The sequence below is a fragment of the Malus domestica genome, chromosome 10 (genome assembly GCF_042453785.1).
Source record: "Malus domestica chromosome 10, GDT2T_hap1".
Taxonomy (NCBI): domain Eukaryota; kingdom Viridiplantae; phylum Streptophyta; class Magnoliopsida; order Rosales; family Rosaceae; genus Malus; species Malus domestica.
The window spans coordinates 35,665,861-35,683,262 of record NC_091670.1 but is presented as its reverse complement, the minus strand read 5'-3'; the positions used below and the strand labels follow the sequence as shown (position 1 = coordinate 35,683,262).

Below are 17,402 nucleotides of genomic sequence, written 5' to 3'. Positions count from 1 at the left end.
TTTTGATGGCGTCTTTGCTAAACATGGGCGTTCAAATTATTCCGATTCTTGACTATTCATACAATTACTAACACATACAGAAATAAATTATGTGACTTTCTCATTACACTCCGTAATTTTACAATTCATGACTTTCTCTTATTCCAATTACGTAAACATGTCGTGAGCATTCCCACACTCTAGTCAAAAGAGTAAAAGAGAGCATATTTAGAATAAGGAAGAATTGACGTTTTTTTATTTGTCAAATGATAGATTTGTAAAATTAGATGTTAAATCAGTTAGCTGATGGGGTTCGAATCCATGCCATGACGCAAGGGCAACATTCTTCTCCACCACTGTGATAAGAGGGTCACTTGCTGAGAACGAGGGATCGCCAACTATGATTTTATGAGTGGCAAAACTGCCAACCTTGAACAGAAAGGCAAATGATAAGCACTCTGGAAGAATACTTTCAGTAATGCAAGATTAGCTAATCGAAGTTGCATATACGTAAATTGTTTACATAGAAAACAAATGTGCGACAATTTGGATTTGCAGTTCAAAAAAATATATATATACTTTATCCGGCAGTCACTCAACGAAAATTGGAACACACGGTGACGTAATACATTAATCCGACGCCTCGCATTTGAAATGTCTCTCGCACAGATGTTTATGAACAACTCCAATAAAAATATACAACCAATTTGAACATGTCTAGCTTCCAAGTAATCTGTAATATGGACTTGATTTGTTCCCTGCCATGTAAAACTAGGTGCAACAGACTTCAGAATCCTGCTGTGCTATTTTTTTCCCGTTGTGACACCGACGACGACATTGCTCACCTGTGAGATTAAGGGTATTATCATCAGGAGATCTTTTGTTTGCTCAATTAGGAAAAAGGGATTTTCAAAGAAAACATAGGCAAATACGCGGATGCATTATCGGACAAGCTTACCAATTTGCCACTTTCATCGACAGACATAGGGTTCTCAACGACGACGGTCTGGCTCTGAGAAAATACAAGAGAAATAAATTCAATAGAGTTCACTATGCATCATATGGTACTACCACAAAGGCGGTCTCATCTGGGAATTATAAATAGTATGCTTTTAAGAACTTACTGCTGAAGTAGAGGGCACCATTCCTGAATTGGTTGTCCCATTAGGTCTGTGCGCTGGAATTGGAACCCTCATATTGGACATCTGTAAAATGTTCAAATCAACACTCAATCACAATGCAAGATGCATACGTCCAAATGTTATCATGTGTAGATTATAACGGAAAATAGGAGGCACCAGTTTGTCCGTAGGCCCCAAGAAGACAACAATACGAAGCAACGGAATTTTATGTTTATTCAAGTGCTATCCCTCGACTTCAGTCTTATATTCTGACATCAACATGGGACGCATACATATAAGCCATAGCTACATGCAAATGTTATGTAATTTTTAGTTTATTTTCAACCAGATAAAATTGACGATCTCTCTAAATCAATTGTGTTCCTTTTTTGGTTCCTTTGGCTAGTTTACATAACAGTGTATCCCTCCGATTCCCTGAAGCCTCCTCCCCTCAAGTAGTTTAACCCAAGATTTCCCTTGTATCAAATGCCAGTGGTTATCTGTAGGATATCTTCATTTGCAAAGAGGATGACACGCAACATTTATATCCAACCACACCTAGTATTAACAAGAGGATTCGTAACATCTAGTGAATTTATCAAAAGTTAAAAACTACCAATCAAACAATCCAAGAACTGTTGCACACACGTAAATCCAAAACAACCTTGTAACATGTGGTAAGCAAGCATCTTTAGCCAAAATTAAAGCATGACACAGAACATTCTAATGCACTCAGAAGTAAGAAGGTTCATCTATACTTACACCAACATTTGTAACATACTGACAGAGTGCACATTTGACTGAAGGAGCTCCATACGGATACATAAGTGTTGTCCGACAATTTCCACAGTTGATGTGGGCAACCTGACTGGATGCTATTTTTGCAATAATAAGACCCACAAAAGAGAAGTCAATAGCAGGCTGAGGAAGTAAAAACAGTAATCCAACATAGAATAAGCTCTACATTTGCATTTATAAAATATCCTGGTTAAAATCAAATTTTTAAGATCTTAGTGAACAACACAGAAGACAAATTTCAGTAAGTAATTCCAATTCTCCAAAAGAACATAAATGTCAAACTCTGATATTTACAGGGAGCATTGCTGCCATGTTGCTTCTAAAAGGAACAAAAATTAACAGCAAAACAATAGAAAGGGAATTCTTACTTATGGTCTTTCATTTAATACAAAGACATGTTGATGAATCAATGAAGTTTCAAAATGACTGTCCTCATAAGGTAGGTGAAATCTGCTTCCTTCAAACTTACAATCTTTGAATTTTTCTCTATCCATTACATAAAGAGAGAAGTTTTTTTTAAGTTAGTAAACTAAAAATAATCTAGAACCTTCCAAATAGAAGCATATAAAACAAAATGAGCTTTTGGGAGTTGCCTAAACATTGCAGAAATGGATTCATAGTTACACGCACATAATGCATGATCTCCTTCCACTATGCAGTGATAAACTGAAATGCCTCAGCAGTATCATGGGACTGACGGTCTCTACCTAAGATTGTTTATTTTGGAAAACATTAAGGCTGCATGATCTCCTTCCACTATGTGGCAGATTACAAGAGTGATCAATTTCCCTTTTAATATATATTTTTTCATTTTTAGGGGAGCAAAGATTGCAATGCGGCAATTCCATGACTTGACAATTAAAACTTCAGTTTTTTTTTTTTTTTTTACGCAAGGGAGCTTATATTATACCTGGAGCAAGATTCACTGTGTGACAGCAGGCACACCTCACACTTGTCGCCCCACGTGTGTGCATTAGCAACGTCCTACAACCCCCACAAATAAGTTGAGCCATTTCCGTACCTGCAAGGTCATTGCACAAACGTTTTGTGACCAAACCTATACCTCTCCAACAAAATGCTAATTAGGTTAGACAGAAGTCTATCAGTCTCTAGTCCTATAATGATAGCACACAGCATATTTATCCTTTGCTCTGCCACCCATTAAGAAAAAGGATAAGCAAAAGGGACATTACCAGGAGGAGGGACTGGGGTGATTATATTGCATAATGCACAGCAAACATTCGTTGCTCCTCTAGGATACAGAAGAATGCTCCTACACCCACTACACACAAGCTGGCTCTGCATAGCTGCAATTTTTAGAAACATACAAACACAATGAGGCGTTACCAACAGAAATACGACTAGAGAAAACTATAGAACTCCACAACTCTGATCTTTTACTATATGGCCAATATGCTACACAGTGTTGTACTCAATTACAAATTCTGAAGAAACTGACCAAACTTTCGAAAAGGAAACCTGAAAACTTGAAAATATCTATTATCAAATTTTACAATGCGTAAAAGAAGTAAGAAAGCTTATGAAGAGAAATCCTAAAGCTTACCCAAAATATGTTTTTCTTTACTTTCAGAAATTAAAAAAAAATATACAATTTAGAAAAGCAAATCATAGCAACAAGACTGAACTAACTTTCTTCATGAAAATCTAGGCCCTAGAGGTCTTCCCACTATCGAACCAACCTTGAGGTCTTCATGTCTTCAAAGAACTTGCCAATCCTAACACTCAAATTTCAACACTCGTAGATAATCTCAAATTTCAACAATCATAGATAATCTACAATTCTAAGGGTGGAAAGGACAGAAACCCCTTCTATACAGAATAAGGTCCCCATTCTTGACGCAGCATAAATACTTAAAGTTAAAACAAGTCAGGCCTTAGTAATTAAGTAAGCAATTGCATCATTCACAGAAACAAGAGATATATGTATAAAGAGAAAAAAACTATTGAGGCAAACATTCCTAACCAGTGATTTGAAGATCTATCAAGGAGAAACTACTTTGTGTTTCATGACTACAAGATGTCCCAGCATTACTGCACATGCACACCTTAATGTGTTAAAGATAGTTTATTTCCTGGTTGGTAGAGATTGCAACCTTATTTTTTTAATATTTCTTCCAGCATTTCCTGATCTACAACGCAAGATTTGAATTTCTTGCAGCAAGTCAGCTATTGTGATTGATCATGAAATCAAAGATGACTTCGTATAACTAATTAACTACAGTAACACTACAAAGGGAACACCAATAGCGGCAGACGATCCCATCTTTAGAAATAAGCTACCACACTTCCTCCTACTTTATAGGTATACAGGCAAAATGTGTCATAATTTTTTGTTTTTTAAGTTTCTGTAAGTTAAGGTAAATTTAACTAAAGGTTTATATGAGTAACACAGGAAATATAAAGAGAAACACCAAAACTTAAATCCAAGTATAAGCGAGAGCTCTAGCTGCTCCTTCAAGACCACATAGTAATACTCGCATCATTTCTTAAGCCAAATAAAAAGAATCGTTGACATTCACAGTCACGCGATATGATCAAAATTGAATAAGTTTCTGACTATTAAAGTCTTAAACTTATCAGGTTCACAGGAAGGAAAAACTGCATTAATTAATCAGAGCTACAGGTTTCTTCATTGTGCTGTTCCAGTGACTTGGCCTCCTTGTCACTAGCAAGGTTCCTCGGCTTAGAGCCATCATTAAACAAGCCATGATGCCCCAAAACGACAAGATCCAGAAGCTTTCTCCTAGCATTATAAACTGGATTTGGGTGAATCAAACACCCCCTCTCATAAGCTTCTCTCAGAAAAACAGTGTGTCTCTTTCCTTTGGTTGACAAATAGAACATCCCCGGGTGATCCAAGAACAAATCCCTTATATTCACATCAAATCCAAAACATTTCCTGAAATGGCTGATTTTCTCCACTTCAACCATCTTCTCTACTGTCAAATTCAAGAATTCATGAACAATTGCAACTGCCCGTTTCTCCACAGCCATCATTCCGGCCTTAGACAACCTCTTCTTCTCTGTCATCACATCATATGGGCCCACATAAGGTAACCTCTGCCACTCCTTGACCTTGGCTCTAAATTTTTTTCTTAATTTCATCCCTGGAGGATATCCATGTTTAAAACTAAACTGAATTTCAGCCCTATCAACATTGCTACCCTCCTTGTAATATTCCTCTACCCTCCAATTCTCAACCGCTGCAATGAACTTGTCAGAAGTTGCATTAACCAGTTTCAAGTTATGAGTATTGGGTTCATGAGCATCACAAAGATGAAAAAGATGGGAGTTTTTATATATTACAGTGTCCTCAAAATCATCGGGAAGCCCAAGTTCCCTGCCAACTTTAAAAATGGCGCGGAGTGGCAACATCTTGGAAGTAGACATTGATAGAAGCCGAAGCAGTCGATCAACAACAAGTTGCAACGAGGCGTTGATAGCCTCAGCTTCGTCTTTAGAAATTTGAACGGCTCTGTCAGTTAATCTGCAAAAGGTCTGGGACTTCATGGGATCATGGTAAATGTGGAAAATGTGAGGGTATTTGCGGAGGAAGGCCACTGCACCACGGTTGAGATGGAGCTTTTGCGAGAGCTTGGAGAGAAAATCTAGGGACACTGCAGGGTCGTGGGGGTTTGCAAGGATGAGATCTTGGACAGCAATGACTTTGAGAAGGTTCTTGTACTTGTCCATCAGTTTCTCAAACGTGGGATCTCTGGCTCTCGATGCTACATACTCAGATGAGGTTGTTTTATACCGGACAGCCAAGAAATATTGGCGGGGCTGTTTCATTATCCATCTGGAAAATCGGGTTCCCATCTACACTCAAAAGAGATATTCCTACATGTTTCAGACACAATCCACCTCCTACAATCTACACGTAAACTGAAGCACAAGCATATCAAGTCTTCAGCCAAATAAACACAAACATCGATGAACAAGGTGGGTTCTATATAAAAAGATCAAAACCTGAAAAGTTCTGGCAGACAAAATCTCAAGCCTAAATAAGTTCTGGCAGGTAAAATCCCAAACGTAATGCCGAGGCCCAAACGAAACATAGAGGAACTAAACCATAACAAATGCATTGAAATACGCAAATATGCAGCAATTCACTAACACCATTGCAAGCAATTAGGAAAAAGCAGCCTCTTAAATTAACCACCAAATTCAAATTAACAATTGTTTCCACAAAATAAGTAAAATCAGAAGAAAAAAAGATACCTGATTTCGTTCAAAAAAGTTCAAATTTCACGACCCCTCGAGCAATCGGAGCTGTAATTCGACGTAATCGAATTGCTGCATCCCAAACAAAGAGCTTCAATCAATCCAAGTCAACGCAATATCGATTATTCATCGGAAAAAAAAAACAAATAAAACAAATAAATGAATACCTGAGGTTCGAGGAAAGGTAAAATCTGAGACCAAAATATGAAATTTTTGGGAATTTTTTTAATTTTTTATTAATCCAAAACGCGGAATCGAATCCAAAGAAAGACGCGGGCTTTCTGGATACGGAGGAAATGATAAGGAAATGTCGAAGAAAAGAAGGGAAGAATAAAGTTTTTGGTCGTTTGTTGAAGTTCTTTGCGTTTGTGATATCGTTGATTGTTGTTGTGTAAATAATGTGTTGGAATATTGGAGATATCGGATTCACATTAGAATTTTCAACGGACAACCTTGTTTTTTTATGTTGTAAAACCGACATCTCGGTTCTAATCGGCTAATGTCGTCTACCTCTACGGGAGAGAAAATAAGGTCCATGTAGTGTTTAAAAAAAATATTGACATGGAAATATATGAAAATTTGATGGATGTATATTAATAATAGCGGAAATTTGTAATGGTGTGAGTATATCAACTTATTAATACTTACGGAAGTTTGTAATGGTTTAAGTATATTAACTCATTAAAACTTAGTCGAATTAGAAAATTTATTTTTCAAAGAAAGTTCAAAAATTCGAAATCTACAATGGGTATGGACAAAATTCCTGTATTTTCCTATAGCACGCCGATATAGGGTGAAGTGCAACCCAATTTTCATATCGATCTTTGATTTTTCTAACATTTCGACAGAAATATCGACAATTTTGTGGATATTTTAAACTTTGGGTCCAATGGGTGAAAATTTGGGTTGAGTTGGGTTTTGTTTAGTTCAGTTTTTTTGTCAAAAATGAAAATCAAACTACATTAATGTTCGGTTCGATTTAGTTCGGTTTTCTTTGAAGTTTTTTCGGTTTAATTTGTTCCCATGGTTGATGTGTTTCCAGCAACTTTGAGGAGCTTCCCACAACTGTTGAGGTGCTTCCTGCGACTGTTGAAGCTTTTTTGATGACTGTTGAAATGCTTCCCACGGTTGTTGAATGTTTTTGGCACTAATAAAGCGCTTCCAGCGATAATCAAATGTTTCCGACACTGATGAAGTGCTTGTGAGTAGATCTGTAAATGGGTCGGGTTTATTGGGTTTGGGTTGGGTTCAACCCGACCCGTTAAGTTAACGGGTCATCCGAACCCGACCCGTTAAGCTAATGGGTCACCCGTTTCATCCGTTAACAATTATTATTATTATTTTTTTGCATAAAGTTTATTTTTTGTTATTAAGACTTTACTAAAATTACTAAAATATCCTTAACTAAAAGGTGCTAACGGGTGTTAACGGTGACCCAAAGTGATCCGTTATTTAACGGGTTCACCCGTTAACGACCCGACCCGTTAAGCATCCACCCAAATACAAATATTAACGGATCGGGTCGGATTGGGTTAACGGGTCGGGTTAACGGGTTTGGTCCAAAATGTCAGGCCTACTTGTGACGACTTTTAAGAGGCTAACCAACACTGGGAACAATCAAGTAGTCACAATACATTATAACTTGCTTGAATGATGCGCGACGTGGGAGCTAAAAGCCTATTAGTTGACGTGAGAGAGGCTATTCTTGGTTGTATGGTTTTGAAGGGGGTAAGGAAGCTTATTAGAAAAAGATCAGAGTGAAGGGATGGTTTAAAACTCGTGGGTTGGGTTTCCAACACTTATAAATAACTTGCTCTGCTTGGTGTGTCTCTCCCATTTCATGCGTGCTAATGCTCTTGATTTATAGGTGCATGGATCGATTCAAGTTCCAGCTGGGGAATCTCTTGGTTTCTTCTCTTTTTCTAAGTCTGCTAAGTCTTCCCTTATTCTTTCCATGGTTACAGCTACATGGTTCTATTTGGTATAACATTGCAAATGATTGGTAGCCTCGTGAAGCCTAGGTTGAACACGATACCCGGGGTTCCTACTTTCCTGCACAAAGTCCCACAATACGACTCCATCTTTGGCAACGCTCTTCTATGTTTTCTCCCTCATTTCCCTATAAGAGCTTGGAAGGGAAATATACTTTCTTCTGCTCATTAAAGGAGGCGCACGGCTCAAGATCAAAACGTAATTTGGTCAGCTCAACTTTGGGTTTGGTTGGTTCCTGAATATCTTAGTTTGTAAGGGAAAGCGTAAGGACAAAAATTGCTTTCTCAAGCCTTCCCACAAGAAGGCAAACTCATGGGCTTGGACTTTGATTCTCCGAAAGCAATCCAAAGTCTTACACAATCATAATTTCATGGAGGCTAGTAAACTTCCGTAACCTCTACACCACAACCCACTCGGCAAGCCCTGTTACGTGACTCGAGCTCATTTAAGTATGTCGCATGCTTGGCGTGACTCAAATTATAGTACGACTTGACACGATAAATATGTGTGAAACATAAAAATTGGTGTGTGAATAGTACTATCCTATCTAAAAAGCGAAATCATAACATATATTTGCCACTAAGTACTACGGTATGGTGATATTCCTCTTTACTTGTAAGTGAGAGGTCTTATATTCGAATCTCGTAGATGGTGAAATTGATACCAAATTAGGTTGCTCAGTGTGTGGCTTAACCGAACTCTCCTTACTCTTAGTGTAAAATATATCGTTGTACTAAAAAAAACATATATTTGAACAATATCATCCATTAATTCGGACTTTATCACATTAATTATTCTAAACAACATTTGATCACAACACGTGCAAGCAATTATTAAATATCTAACTACTATTGATAAGAAAAAAAAGGGATAGTGTAAGCTAAGATCTAAATCAAAAGATGTTAGAACAAATGCATTTACAACTTATGTGATACCACATGTATAGAATCATGTGTAATCATTTTTTTTTAAATGTTATTTTTACAATTCGTTTGTATTATATTTTTAATAAAAATGACACTAACGTGTATTGCTGACTCTAGCTCTATAAAAAAAAATAGTACAAATACATTATAAATGTAACATTATTCTATTTTCCCAAGAACTAAGCTAAACGACCCCAAATAAGACACATCATGTGTAAAAATGCCTTCTATATTTGAGTCTAATGCTGATTAGTAAGATTAGTAACATCACGTGAATGTTCATTAATTATACGGTGCATTTGTGTGATAGGGTCCCACTTTTCTTGGCCAAGTGAGAAGGGCCCACTTTAGCTCGAATAACTTGCAAACAAGTTATTGTGGGGTTGGTTGCACTTTGGATTTGGAGTGTTGGACTCCTCACCGTTAAATCTGCGTGCGCTTGTGCGGGTTGACGAACTCCGGGTTGACCCTCTCTCCATCTTCTCTCCCTCTATATATATATATATATATATATTTTGGAAGCACCTCTCCCTCTAAATTAAATACATAAATAAATAAATATTCACAAATTCGAAGAAAACACCAAAAAAAAAAAAAAAAAAAAAAAAAGAAGAGACAAATTCTTTTCTTTTTTCTCCTTTTCCTACACGTATTAGATCCACATTCCTCGTTCAAGCAGGATTCCTTATTCCACCTCATTCTCTCTGTTTCTATTATTTATTTCTTACTATTATTATCCAAAAAAAAAAAAACTATATCTAAAATACCAAGATTTTATTTTATTTTTCTGAAAGGTGTGTTTACAGAGGAGGAGGGTTTGGTTGCATTGCATATATTCACAAGTATGCCTATTGCCTACACATCAAGTCATCACCCTACCTGGGAATTTTAGGCGTGTTCTTTGGGTACCCTCTTGATTTTTCAATCCACTTTTCTCCATATTTAATATTCTATATATTTAATTCTCTGAAAGACCATGTCTTGGGTATTTGTCTGCTTTCGTCCTCATTGTTCATAGACTAATCATTTTTTTATTTTATTTTTGTACTTTGATTAATTTTTCCGAATATATTTGTTTTGTTTACCAAGTCAATTTTTTGCTTTAATAGGAAAAAAATTTAGTTTATTGGGGGTGTAGAAAAGAATTTAAATTTACCAAAAACAGTAAGAATTTTTGGGGCGGTTAGATGCATGCAATTGAAAAAGTATTGGGTTTTTCGTTTTGATTTGGGTTCAGTTCGTGAAAATGCCAATTGGGTTTGTTTTTGTTTGATCAGAAAGTGGAAATAAATTGTTTCTGGGGAATTGCCTTTGCTGGTTTGGGTGAATTAGGTATTGCATAAATTTGTCTTCTTTTGGTTAAGTACTGTTTGGTTATGGAGAAGTAGGAAATCTGTTTTTTGGTTGATTGATTATGTATTGATTTTGATAAGTGAAAGGGTTTTCTTTTGCAGATATTATTGGTTAATCAGGGTTTTCACAAATTTTTACCGTCAATGGAACAGTTACAATTAACTGTCGAATCTCAGCAGAAGGAGGTTGGATTTCTAATCCGTAATGTTTGTATTCTTTCCATTGTGTCATATATATGTGTGGAGTTATGTCATATGTATGTGTCGGGTTTCAATGTCAGGCCGGATAAGATGTTGTGTTTTCTGTTAATGTTATCGAAATCATCTGTATCGTTAACCTGCAAGAAATTGCAGATCTGTGTTATCTGTTTCTTATATTGTAAAATCTATAGCATGTGTTTAACTGTTCTTCCTTTTTTGTTTAATTTAATTGATATCGGTTTTTCTTTTCTTCGAAGTTTGTTATTGATTGCTTTGACAATCGGTTTTTGTAAGATCCCCCTGCGCTTGTTTGCGCGGTCCTGTGTGCATCTGGAATTTCAGATTTCTATTGCATATCGTCTTTGTGGCCATTTTTATCTGCTACTGTAATGTGTTTGTCTACACCTGAACGTGTATTATGGGCGGAGAAATTGAGAAAGTAAATGGTTTTAAATAGATATTTTGAAGGATCTTTCGTATTACAGTGTTGCTTGTCTTAACTGAATGCCTTTGGTCTGTCAAAGAATGTAAATTTCGGCTGTCAATTGATTTTTTATTCTTACACAAAATGCTTTGCAGGATCATTCTTCTAAGAACTACCACAAAAGTGATAGCACACTTGAGGGCTCTGGCAGCCCTCGAATCCGAAAGGTACAGGCCGTTTTATAATTAGTTATCGTGTTGCATAGCATTCGTTTAATAATTAAGAAGTGATACCTTCACCTCTGTAAAGTTTTGTGTTTGAATAACATAACACAGGCGCCCTTGGGTACTTTATGACTTAAAAGAAAGACATGGGAAAATAAATTGGAAGAAACATATGTGTCATCAAATCCGAGATAGTCCGCATTTTTTGTGTTTTCTTCTGTTACCTTGTGATCCTTGATGATTTCATTATTGGCCTCTTGCAGATATCAGCTAGATGGAACCCAGAGGAAGCATGCAGACCTGATATTGATGAAGCGCCTGTGTTTTATCCCACTATTGAGGTATTCATTCTATTTTTTGTTTGTTTGATAGTTGCATTGCCTTTTATAATATCATTGATGGCAGCAGTTTTTGTATTTATAAGGTTATTTAATTACATGCGTTGTTCTCATCTTTTAGGAGTTTGAAGATACACTTGGTTACATAGCAAAGATCCGCCCACTGGCCGAATCTTATGGTATATGCCGGATTGTCCCTCCACCTTCGTGGACCCCTCCCTGCCCTCTTAAGGAGAAAGAGATGTGGGAACATGCCAAATTTTCTACGCGCATTCAGCAAGTTGACTTGCTTCAAAACAGAGAGGCCATGAGAAAGAAAAGTAGAAGTCGGAAGCGTAAACGAAAGAGGAACTCAAGAATGGGAGCCAGAAGACGTTCAGAAGCTACTGCTGAGGCTGATGAGAAGTTTGGGTTCCATTCAGGATCAGACTTTACATTTGAAGAGTTTCAGAAACATGCTGCTACTTTTAAGGAGAGTTACTTTGGAACAAAGGATGCTAAGGAGGGTTCAACTTATGGTGAAACTAAAAGCGAAACATGGCAACCCTCTGTGGAGGATATCGAAGGTGAATACTGGCGAATAGTTGAGACGCCAACAACAGATGAGGTTGAGGTATGTAACTATAATTTTCAGAACCTTTAACTCATTTTGTGTAGTGAATGTACTCTTATCTTTGTAAATGGCTTTTTTCTGATCGCATTTCAGGTTTACTATGGAGCTGACTTGGAAACAGGAGTATTTGGAAGTGGTTTTCCTAAGGCATCATCAACAGGAAGTGGTTCGGATAAGTATGCATTGTCAGGTTGGAATCTAAATAACTTCCCACGCCTGCCCGGTTCTGTACTGTGTTTTGAAGCAAGCGATATCTCAGGAGTTCTAGTCCCATGGCTCTATGTTGGGATGTGCTTTTCTTCATTTTGTTGGGTATGTCATGCCACTGTGATGGTCGAAAAAAAGGGCACTCCATATCCTTTCATTTCTTGTGTTTTATAAAAAGTGTAATATTTCGGTTTACTGTTTTGCTTATTTGGTCTTCTTTTTTTTGTGGCTTGTAACAGCATGTTGAGGACCACCACCTCTATTCGCTAAATTATCTGCACTGGGGTGACCCAAAAGTATGGTATGGAGTCTCTGGAAGCCATGCTACTGATTTGGAACGTACAATGAGAGCGTATTTACCTGATCTATTCGAGGAACAACCTGATTTACTCAATGAACTGGTAAGAAGATTTTTATTCGCATGCTGACATTTAAAGTTGTTATTATCATCTCAGGCACTAAGATTACACCTTTCATCTTTGTTCAGGTCACTCAACTATCTCCTACAGTTTTAAAGTCTGAAGGTGTACCTGTGCATCGAGCTGTCCAGCATTCTGGGGAGTTTGTTCTTACCTTCCCGCGGGCATACCATTCTGGATTTAATTGTGGTTTTAACTGTGCTGAGGCAGTGAACGTGGCCCCTGTTGATTGGTTAGAACATGGGCAAAATGCAGTTGAGCTCTACAGTGAGCAGTGTCGCAAGACATCAATCTCACACGACAAATTGTTACTGGGATCAGCTCGGGAGGCTGTACAGGCCCTCTGGGAACAATCAGTTCTTGGAAAGAAAACTACAAGAAATATGAGCTGGCAAATTGTTTGTGGCAAAGATGGTCTACTCACCAGAGCAATTAAGACACGGGTGCGAATGGAGGAGGAAAGACTAGATCGTCTACCAATTTGTATGAAGTTGAAAAAGATGGAAATAGACTTTGATTTGAACAATGAGAGAGAATGTTTTTCTTGCTTCTATGACTTGCACTTATCTGCCTCCAGCTGCAAATGCTCTCCTGACCGATTTTCATGTCTCAAACATGCAAAGCTCCTTTGTTCATGTCACATCAATCAAAGATATGTCCTTCAACGCCACACCATCAATGAATTAAATATGCTGGTTGAAGCATTGGAAGGGAAAGTTGAGGCCATAAAAGTATGGGCATCCGAAGACCATGAATTAGATGGTACTGATACACGTACAGCTAAGCTGGATGAAGAAAGTGGCATGCCTCGTAAAAGAATCAAATCTTGTGATCCAAGGGAAACTTCACCTTGCTGCCCAGTTTCAGAAGAGAAGGTGAACATAAATGCATCCAGCTGTTCGTCCAGTCAGGTTTCTTCTGCAGTTGTCCAGTCAGGGTCACAGCATGGAGCTTCTAGTTTAAGTACGTCTCCCATTGCTATGGATAGTCAAAATGACATTCAAATTCTGGTAAAGAATGATGAAGCAAAGACGGGGATGGAGTGCTTTGATCTGAATCTTAATTACATGTCTGAAGAACATGAAAGCAGGACAATGCACACATCTGATCATTGTGATAACAAGGCTGTCACAATTGAGGAGGAGACCTCTACGTCAGCGTCTAATCAAGAGAAAGTTTGTAGTTCAGATGTAGCCAGAGAACCAGACATGATGAAAGTTGATGATGACTGTAATGTATCTGCTCTGACAGTTCTGAACAATGACTACCCTGCCGGTTCAAGGGACATCAGGAATAACTGTGCGAGTGAGGGCAATAAGTTGTTTGGTGTAAATATATATGTGACTGACCAAAGCTATCAATTACAAGAGCTGAGTCCTTCTGTTGAGCCTATAGATTTTGGAGCTGTTGTCTCTGGGAAGTTGTGGTGCAGTAAGCAGGCAATATATCCAAAAGGTATGTTGGCTATAATGCTATGCTTATTTGGATTCAATAATTTTCTTCTGGTTGCATTTTTCGCTCTCCTTTTCTTTCCCGTGTGGATTCATCTAATTTTTCTTTCATTCTAAATAATGGTTGTCTTTTGCAGGTTATAGAAGCCGAGTTAGGTTTTATAGTGTGCTTGACCCAACAAAAGTATGTAGCTATATTTCAGAAGTTGTCGATGCTGGGCTTCTTGGTCCTCTATTCAAGGTATGTCTCTATCGACCTCCAAAAACAATAAAGTGAGAGATTGGGGGAAGTGTAAATTTCAGTGTTACTGCTGATTATTAATTTGTTGAATACTCGCATTGAATTGATAGTTTACTATGCGAAACTAGTGAACATAAAACACCATCACACTATTAATTTTTTTTTAGTTTGTGCATTTCTGAACAATTTTCTGTCATGAATTTCAGGTTAGTGTGGAAGATTTCCCAGGTGAGGTTTTCGCAAATGTATCGGCAGACAAGTGCTGGGAAATGGTACTACAGAGACTACATCAAGAAATAAACAGACGGAGTAGTGTAGGGGAAAACGGACTGCCCCATATGCAGTCATTGCGGAGCATTAATGGGCTCGAAATGTTTGGATTTCTCTCCCAACCCATTGCTGAGGTACAGTAACTCTTTGTTTATGTCATTACTTTTTACTTGTGATAAACTAATCTCCTTGGCACGAAATTATACTTTCGGTTTTGTTATGTCATTGGTGAAGCAAAAATTTATTTCTCCTTTCTCCAAAAATAAAATTTAATCCAGTATCTCACACCTGACTATGTTTCTTCCAGGCTATTGAGGCTCATGATCCTGACCATCAATGCGTGGAGTACTGGAATCACAGGCACATGGTCCCGTCAATGTCTTGCATGCTTAGTGAAATCAAGCAGCATTCATTCAAACAAAGTTGCTGTCTACGAGAAATGGAGACAAAAGTTTTTGGTGTCAGTTTGACAAAGCCAGATCAGGATTGTTCATCGGTGGAACATCATCATTTAACCGAAGAGATGCAGTTGCTACTACGAAGACTACTAAAGAAGGCGGATCCTGAGGAGTTAAGTGCATTACAGAGAGTATTCTGCAGCGAGTCACAAAGTGCGAAATGGAGAGTGGCATTCGCATCAATGATCGAAGAGATCCAGAAACATGTAGATAGTTAAGGAAAAGAAAGAAAGTTTAGGTCCCATCATTCTTTCTCATTCAAACACTAGTCATTCATTAGGCCTATTCTTTGATCGAAAAATTCATAAGGGGAAAGAGGGAGAGTTTCTGGGTCTTGAGTCGGGCACAAGATATTTGTAATGTCAAATGTGGCTACTCATGAACTGGATCTGGAGTGTTGATTTGGCGAGGCGGAATGCCTTCGACTGGTTGCAGATCTTTTTGTTGAGTAGAAATTCTGTTTTGAGGATACGATATAGGGAATCTTAATGAAACACTTCTGGTACCGTTCACTTTTAACGAAAATGACATTTTTACCTTGAAAAGTCAATCCTGGTACTATTCACTTACACCTTTATTTTATCATTTTCATTAAAACTAAAGTTTTTGAGGTCTTTTCGTTTTCTTGGGATGATCTAGGCCTTAATCAGCTAAGCTCATCTAATTTTTCTTATACTATTTCATTAAACATTGATAAAAAAGTATAAAATGAAAGGTGCTGTTTCAGATTCCTCAATGAATGCTTCAATTACTGATGATGCATGGAGCAAATGCAGCAACCCAATCACTTGTAGCAGATGCCTCTTGTTCATGTTTTAATCCACTTCGTTTTGGTAGTTGTTTCTATTCCTATGTTCGTGTCTTCCTCATGAATGATGAATGAACCGTCAAGAGCTTGTAGGAGAGTAGACTTAACTACCCTAACTGTAACTGAATATTTCTGAGATGCGCTTCATTTTTCACTACTAGAGCTTCACCTAAACTAAAAAATGAAATCAAATTTATTTTTCTTCTATACAAACGATAGTCTACTTTGAATGCAAGAAGGGGTTTTAAACTCGATTGAACTGCAAGGGCGACCACATCCGCTCTAGCCAATCCTGCTACACCCGTAAAAACACTCTTTTGGTCATATCCCAATGTTGATAATAAGAAACTCTCTTAATAAAAATAAATAAATAAAACTTAATTTTTTTTGTAACTTATATGGATTAATAAAACAATAAATACATAGTTAATACACAATATATACACCATAACTACAACATTAATTATAATAAGTTTTTTTAGTAGTTTTAATATAAAAGCATCAAATTTTTTTTTTTTTTAATGTGTCGAGACAGGTTACTTGCGTGTAAACATGTTAAGGACCGTTATTAACGGGTTCTTATCATGTGACCCGATAACGATCCGATTAGTTATCGTGATGATCTGAAATTCGTTTATTTTGTATCGTATTAACAGGTGGTGTAAGAAATTACCAAGTTTAGTCAAAACTAAAAAGAATATGAACATTGAAATTGTTTTTTCCAACATCACTCTAAATTTAGAATTTCGATAGTTAGTGGGCCATTTAATAAAAAGAATTTTAATGAAAAGTTTCCGATACTGTTTATTTTAGCGAAAAATTATATTTTTATAATAAAAAATCAATCCTGTATTCAATTTAATGTTTATTTTGTCCTAAACCTAATTTCAGTCGATACCCTACGTTGGTGCTATATAATGAGAGTTAAGAGAAGCCGAATAGTTAGCAGCTCTCCTCTCCTCTCCCCTTCTCTCCTCGCCTCTCTCCCTCCCTCTCCTGATCGTCAACTGCCTTCTCCTGATCGTCAGCTGCCTGCTGTTCGATTTAGGTTATTCCATGTTTCTAATTACGTGACTGCAATTGTTGTTACTTTTTTGAGTTGGCTGGCATCTGCGATTGATGCGATCAATTTCGATCCACCAAGCACAAGTAACATTATCTTTCCTTGCCAAATTAAATTATTTTCGTTTTATTTATTTATTAGGGTTTAGTTATGGATTTGTTGAAGTTATCCGAGATTCTAGATGATAGGGTTCCTTTATTCTAGGATTTATTCCTGGACGTGCTAATAACCCTCCTCCACTTGAGGGACAAGTTTGTTTGTTTTCTGTTTTG

The 17,402-nt window shown here is 37.3% G+C and overlaps 2 protein-coding genes across 6 annotated transcripts; one reads left to right on the top strand and one right to left on the bottom strand.

Moving 5' to 3' along the window:
• Positions 1-465: 465 nt before the first annotated feature.
• LOC103446075 (protein LSD1-like) lies at positions 466-6,576 on the bottom strand. Of its 3 annotated transcripts, XM_070805998.1 has the most exons (9): positions 6,311-6,576; positions 6,141-6,215; positions 3,092-5,738; positions 2,809-2,919; positions 2,267-2,384; positions 1,863-1,975; positions 1,104-1,184; positions 938-991; positions 466-824 (listed from the first exon to the last, which is right to left on the bottom strand). In XM_070805998.1, exon 3 carries the CDS (start codon positions 5,736-5,738, stop codon positions 4,527-4,529), a length of 1,212 nt encoding a protein of 403 aa, XP_070662099.1. In that variant the 5' UTR covers positions 6,141-6,215; positions 6,311-6,576; the 3' UTR covers positions 466-824; positions 938-991; positions 1,104-1,184; positions 1,863-1,975; positions 2,267-2,384; positions 2,809-2,919; positions 3,092-4,526. The 3 variants fall into 3 exon arrangements, with proteins under 3 accessions (XP_070662099.1, XP_028966035.1, XP_008383355.1); XM_029110202.2 differs by lacking the exon at positions 2,267-2,384; XM_008385133.4 differs by lacking the exon at positions 2,267-2,384 and having other exon boundaries at positions 3,092-3,205.
• A 3,002-nt stretch (positions 6,577-9,578) lies between these two features.
• On the top strand, positions 9,579-15,804 carry LOC103446074 (lysine-specific demethylase JMJ18-like). 3 transcript variants are annotated; one of them, XM_017335260.3, is made up of 11 exons: positions 9,579-9,953; positions 10,516-10,599; positions 11,194-11,265; positions 11,526-11,603; positions 11,722-12,213; positions 12,307-12,525; positions 12,660-12,821; positions 12,908-14,294; positions 14,428-14,531; positions 14,738-14,935; positions 15,109-15,804. In XM_017335260.3, exons 2-11 carry the CDS (start codon positions 10,558-10,560, stop codon positions 15,475-15,477), a joined length of 3,123 nt encoding a protein of 1,040 aa, XP_017190749.1. In that variant the 5' UTR covers positions 9,579-9,953; positions 10,516-10,557; the 3' UTR covers positions 15,478-15,804. The 3 variants fall into 3 exon arrangements, with proteins under 3 accessions (XP_017190749.1, XP_008383353.1, XP_008383354.1); XM_008385131.4 differs by having other exon boundaries at positions 9,587-9,966; XM_008385132.4 differs by having other exon boundaries at positions 9,923-10,393.
• Positions 15,805-17,402: the final 1,598 nt, after the last annotated feature.

Bases quoted from the DNA above. Each gene is read 5' to 3' on its own strand.
- LOC103446075 (XM_070805998.1), bottom strand. From the start codon at position 5,738: ATGGGAACCCGATTTTCCAGATGGATAATGAAACAGCCCCGCCAATAT.
- LOC103446074 (XM_017335260.3), top strand. From the start codon at position 10,558: ATGGAACAGTTACAATTAACTGTCGAATCTCAGCAGAAGGAG. The intron at 12,214-12,306 runs GTATGTAACTAT...ATCGCATTTCAG, and splicing joins CAACAACAGATGAGGTTGAG to GTTTACTATGGAGCTGACTT. The intron at 12,822-12,907 runs GTAAGAAGATTT...ATCTTTGTTCAG, and splicing joins CTGATTTACTCAATGAACTG to GTCACTCAACTATCTCCTAC.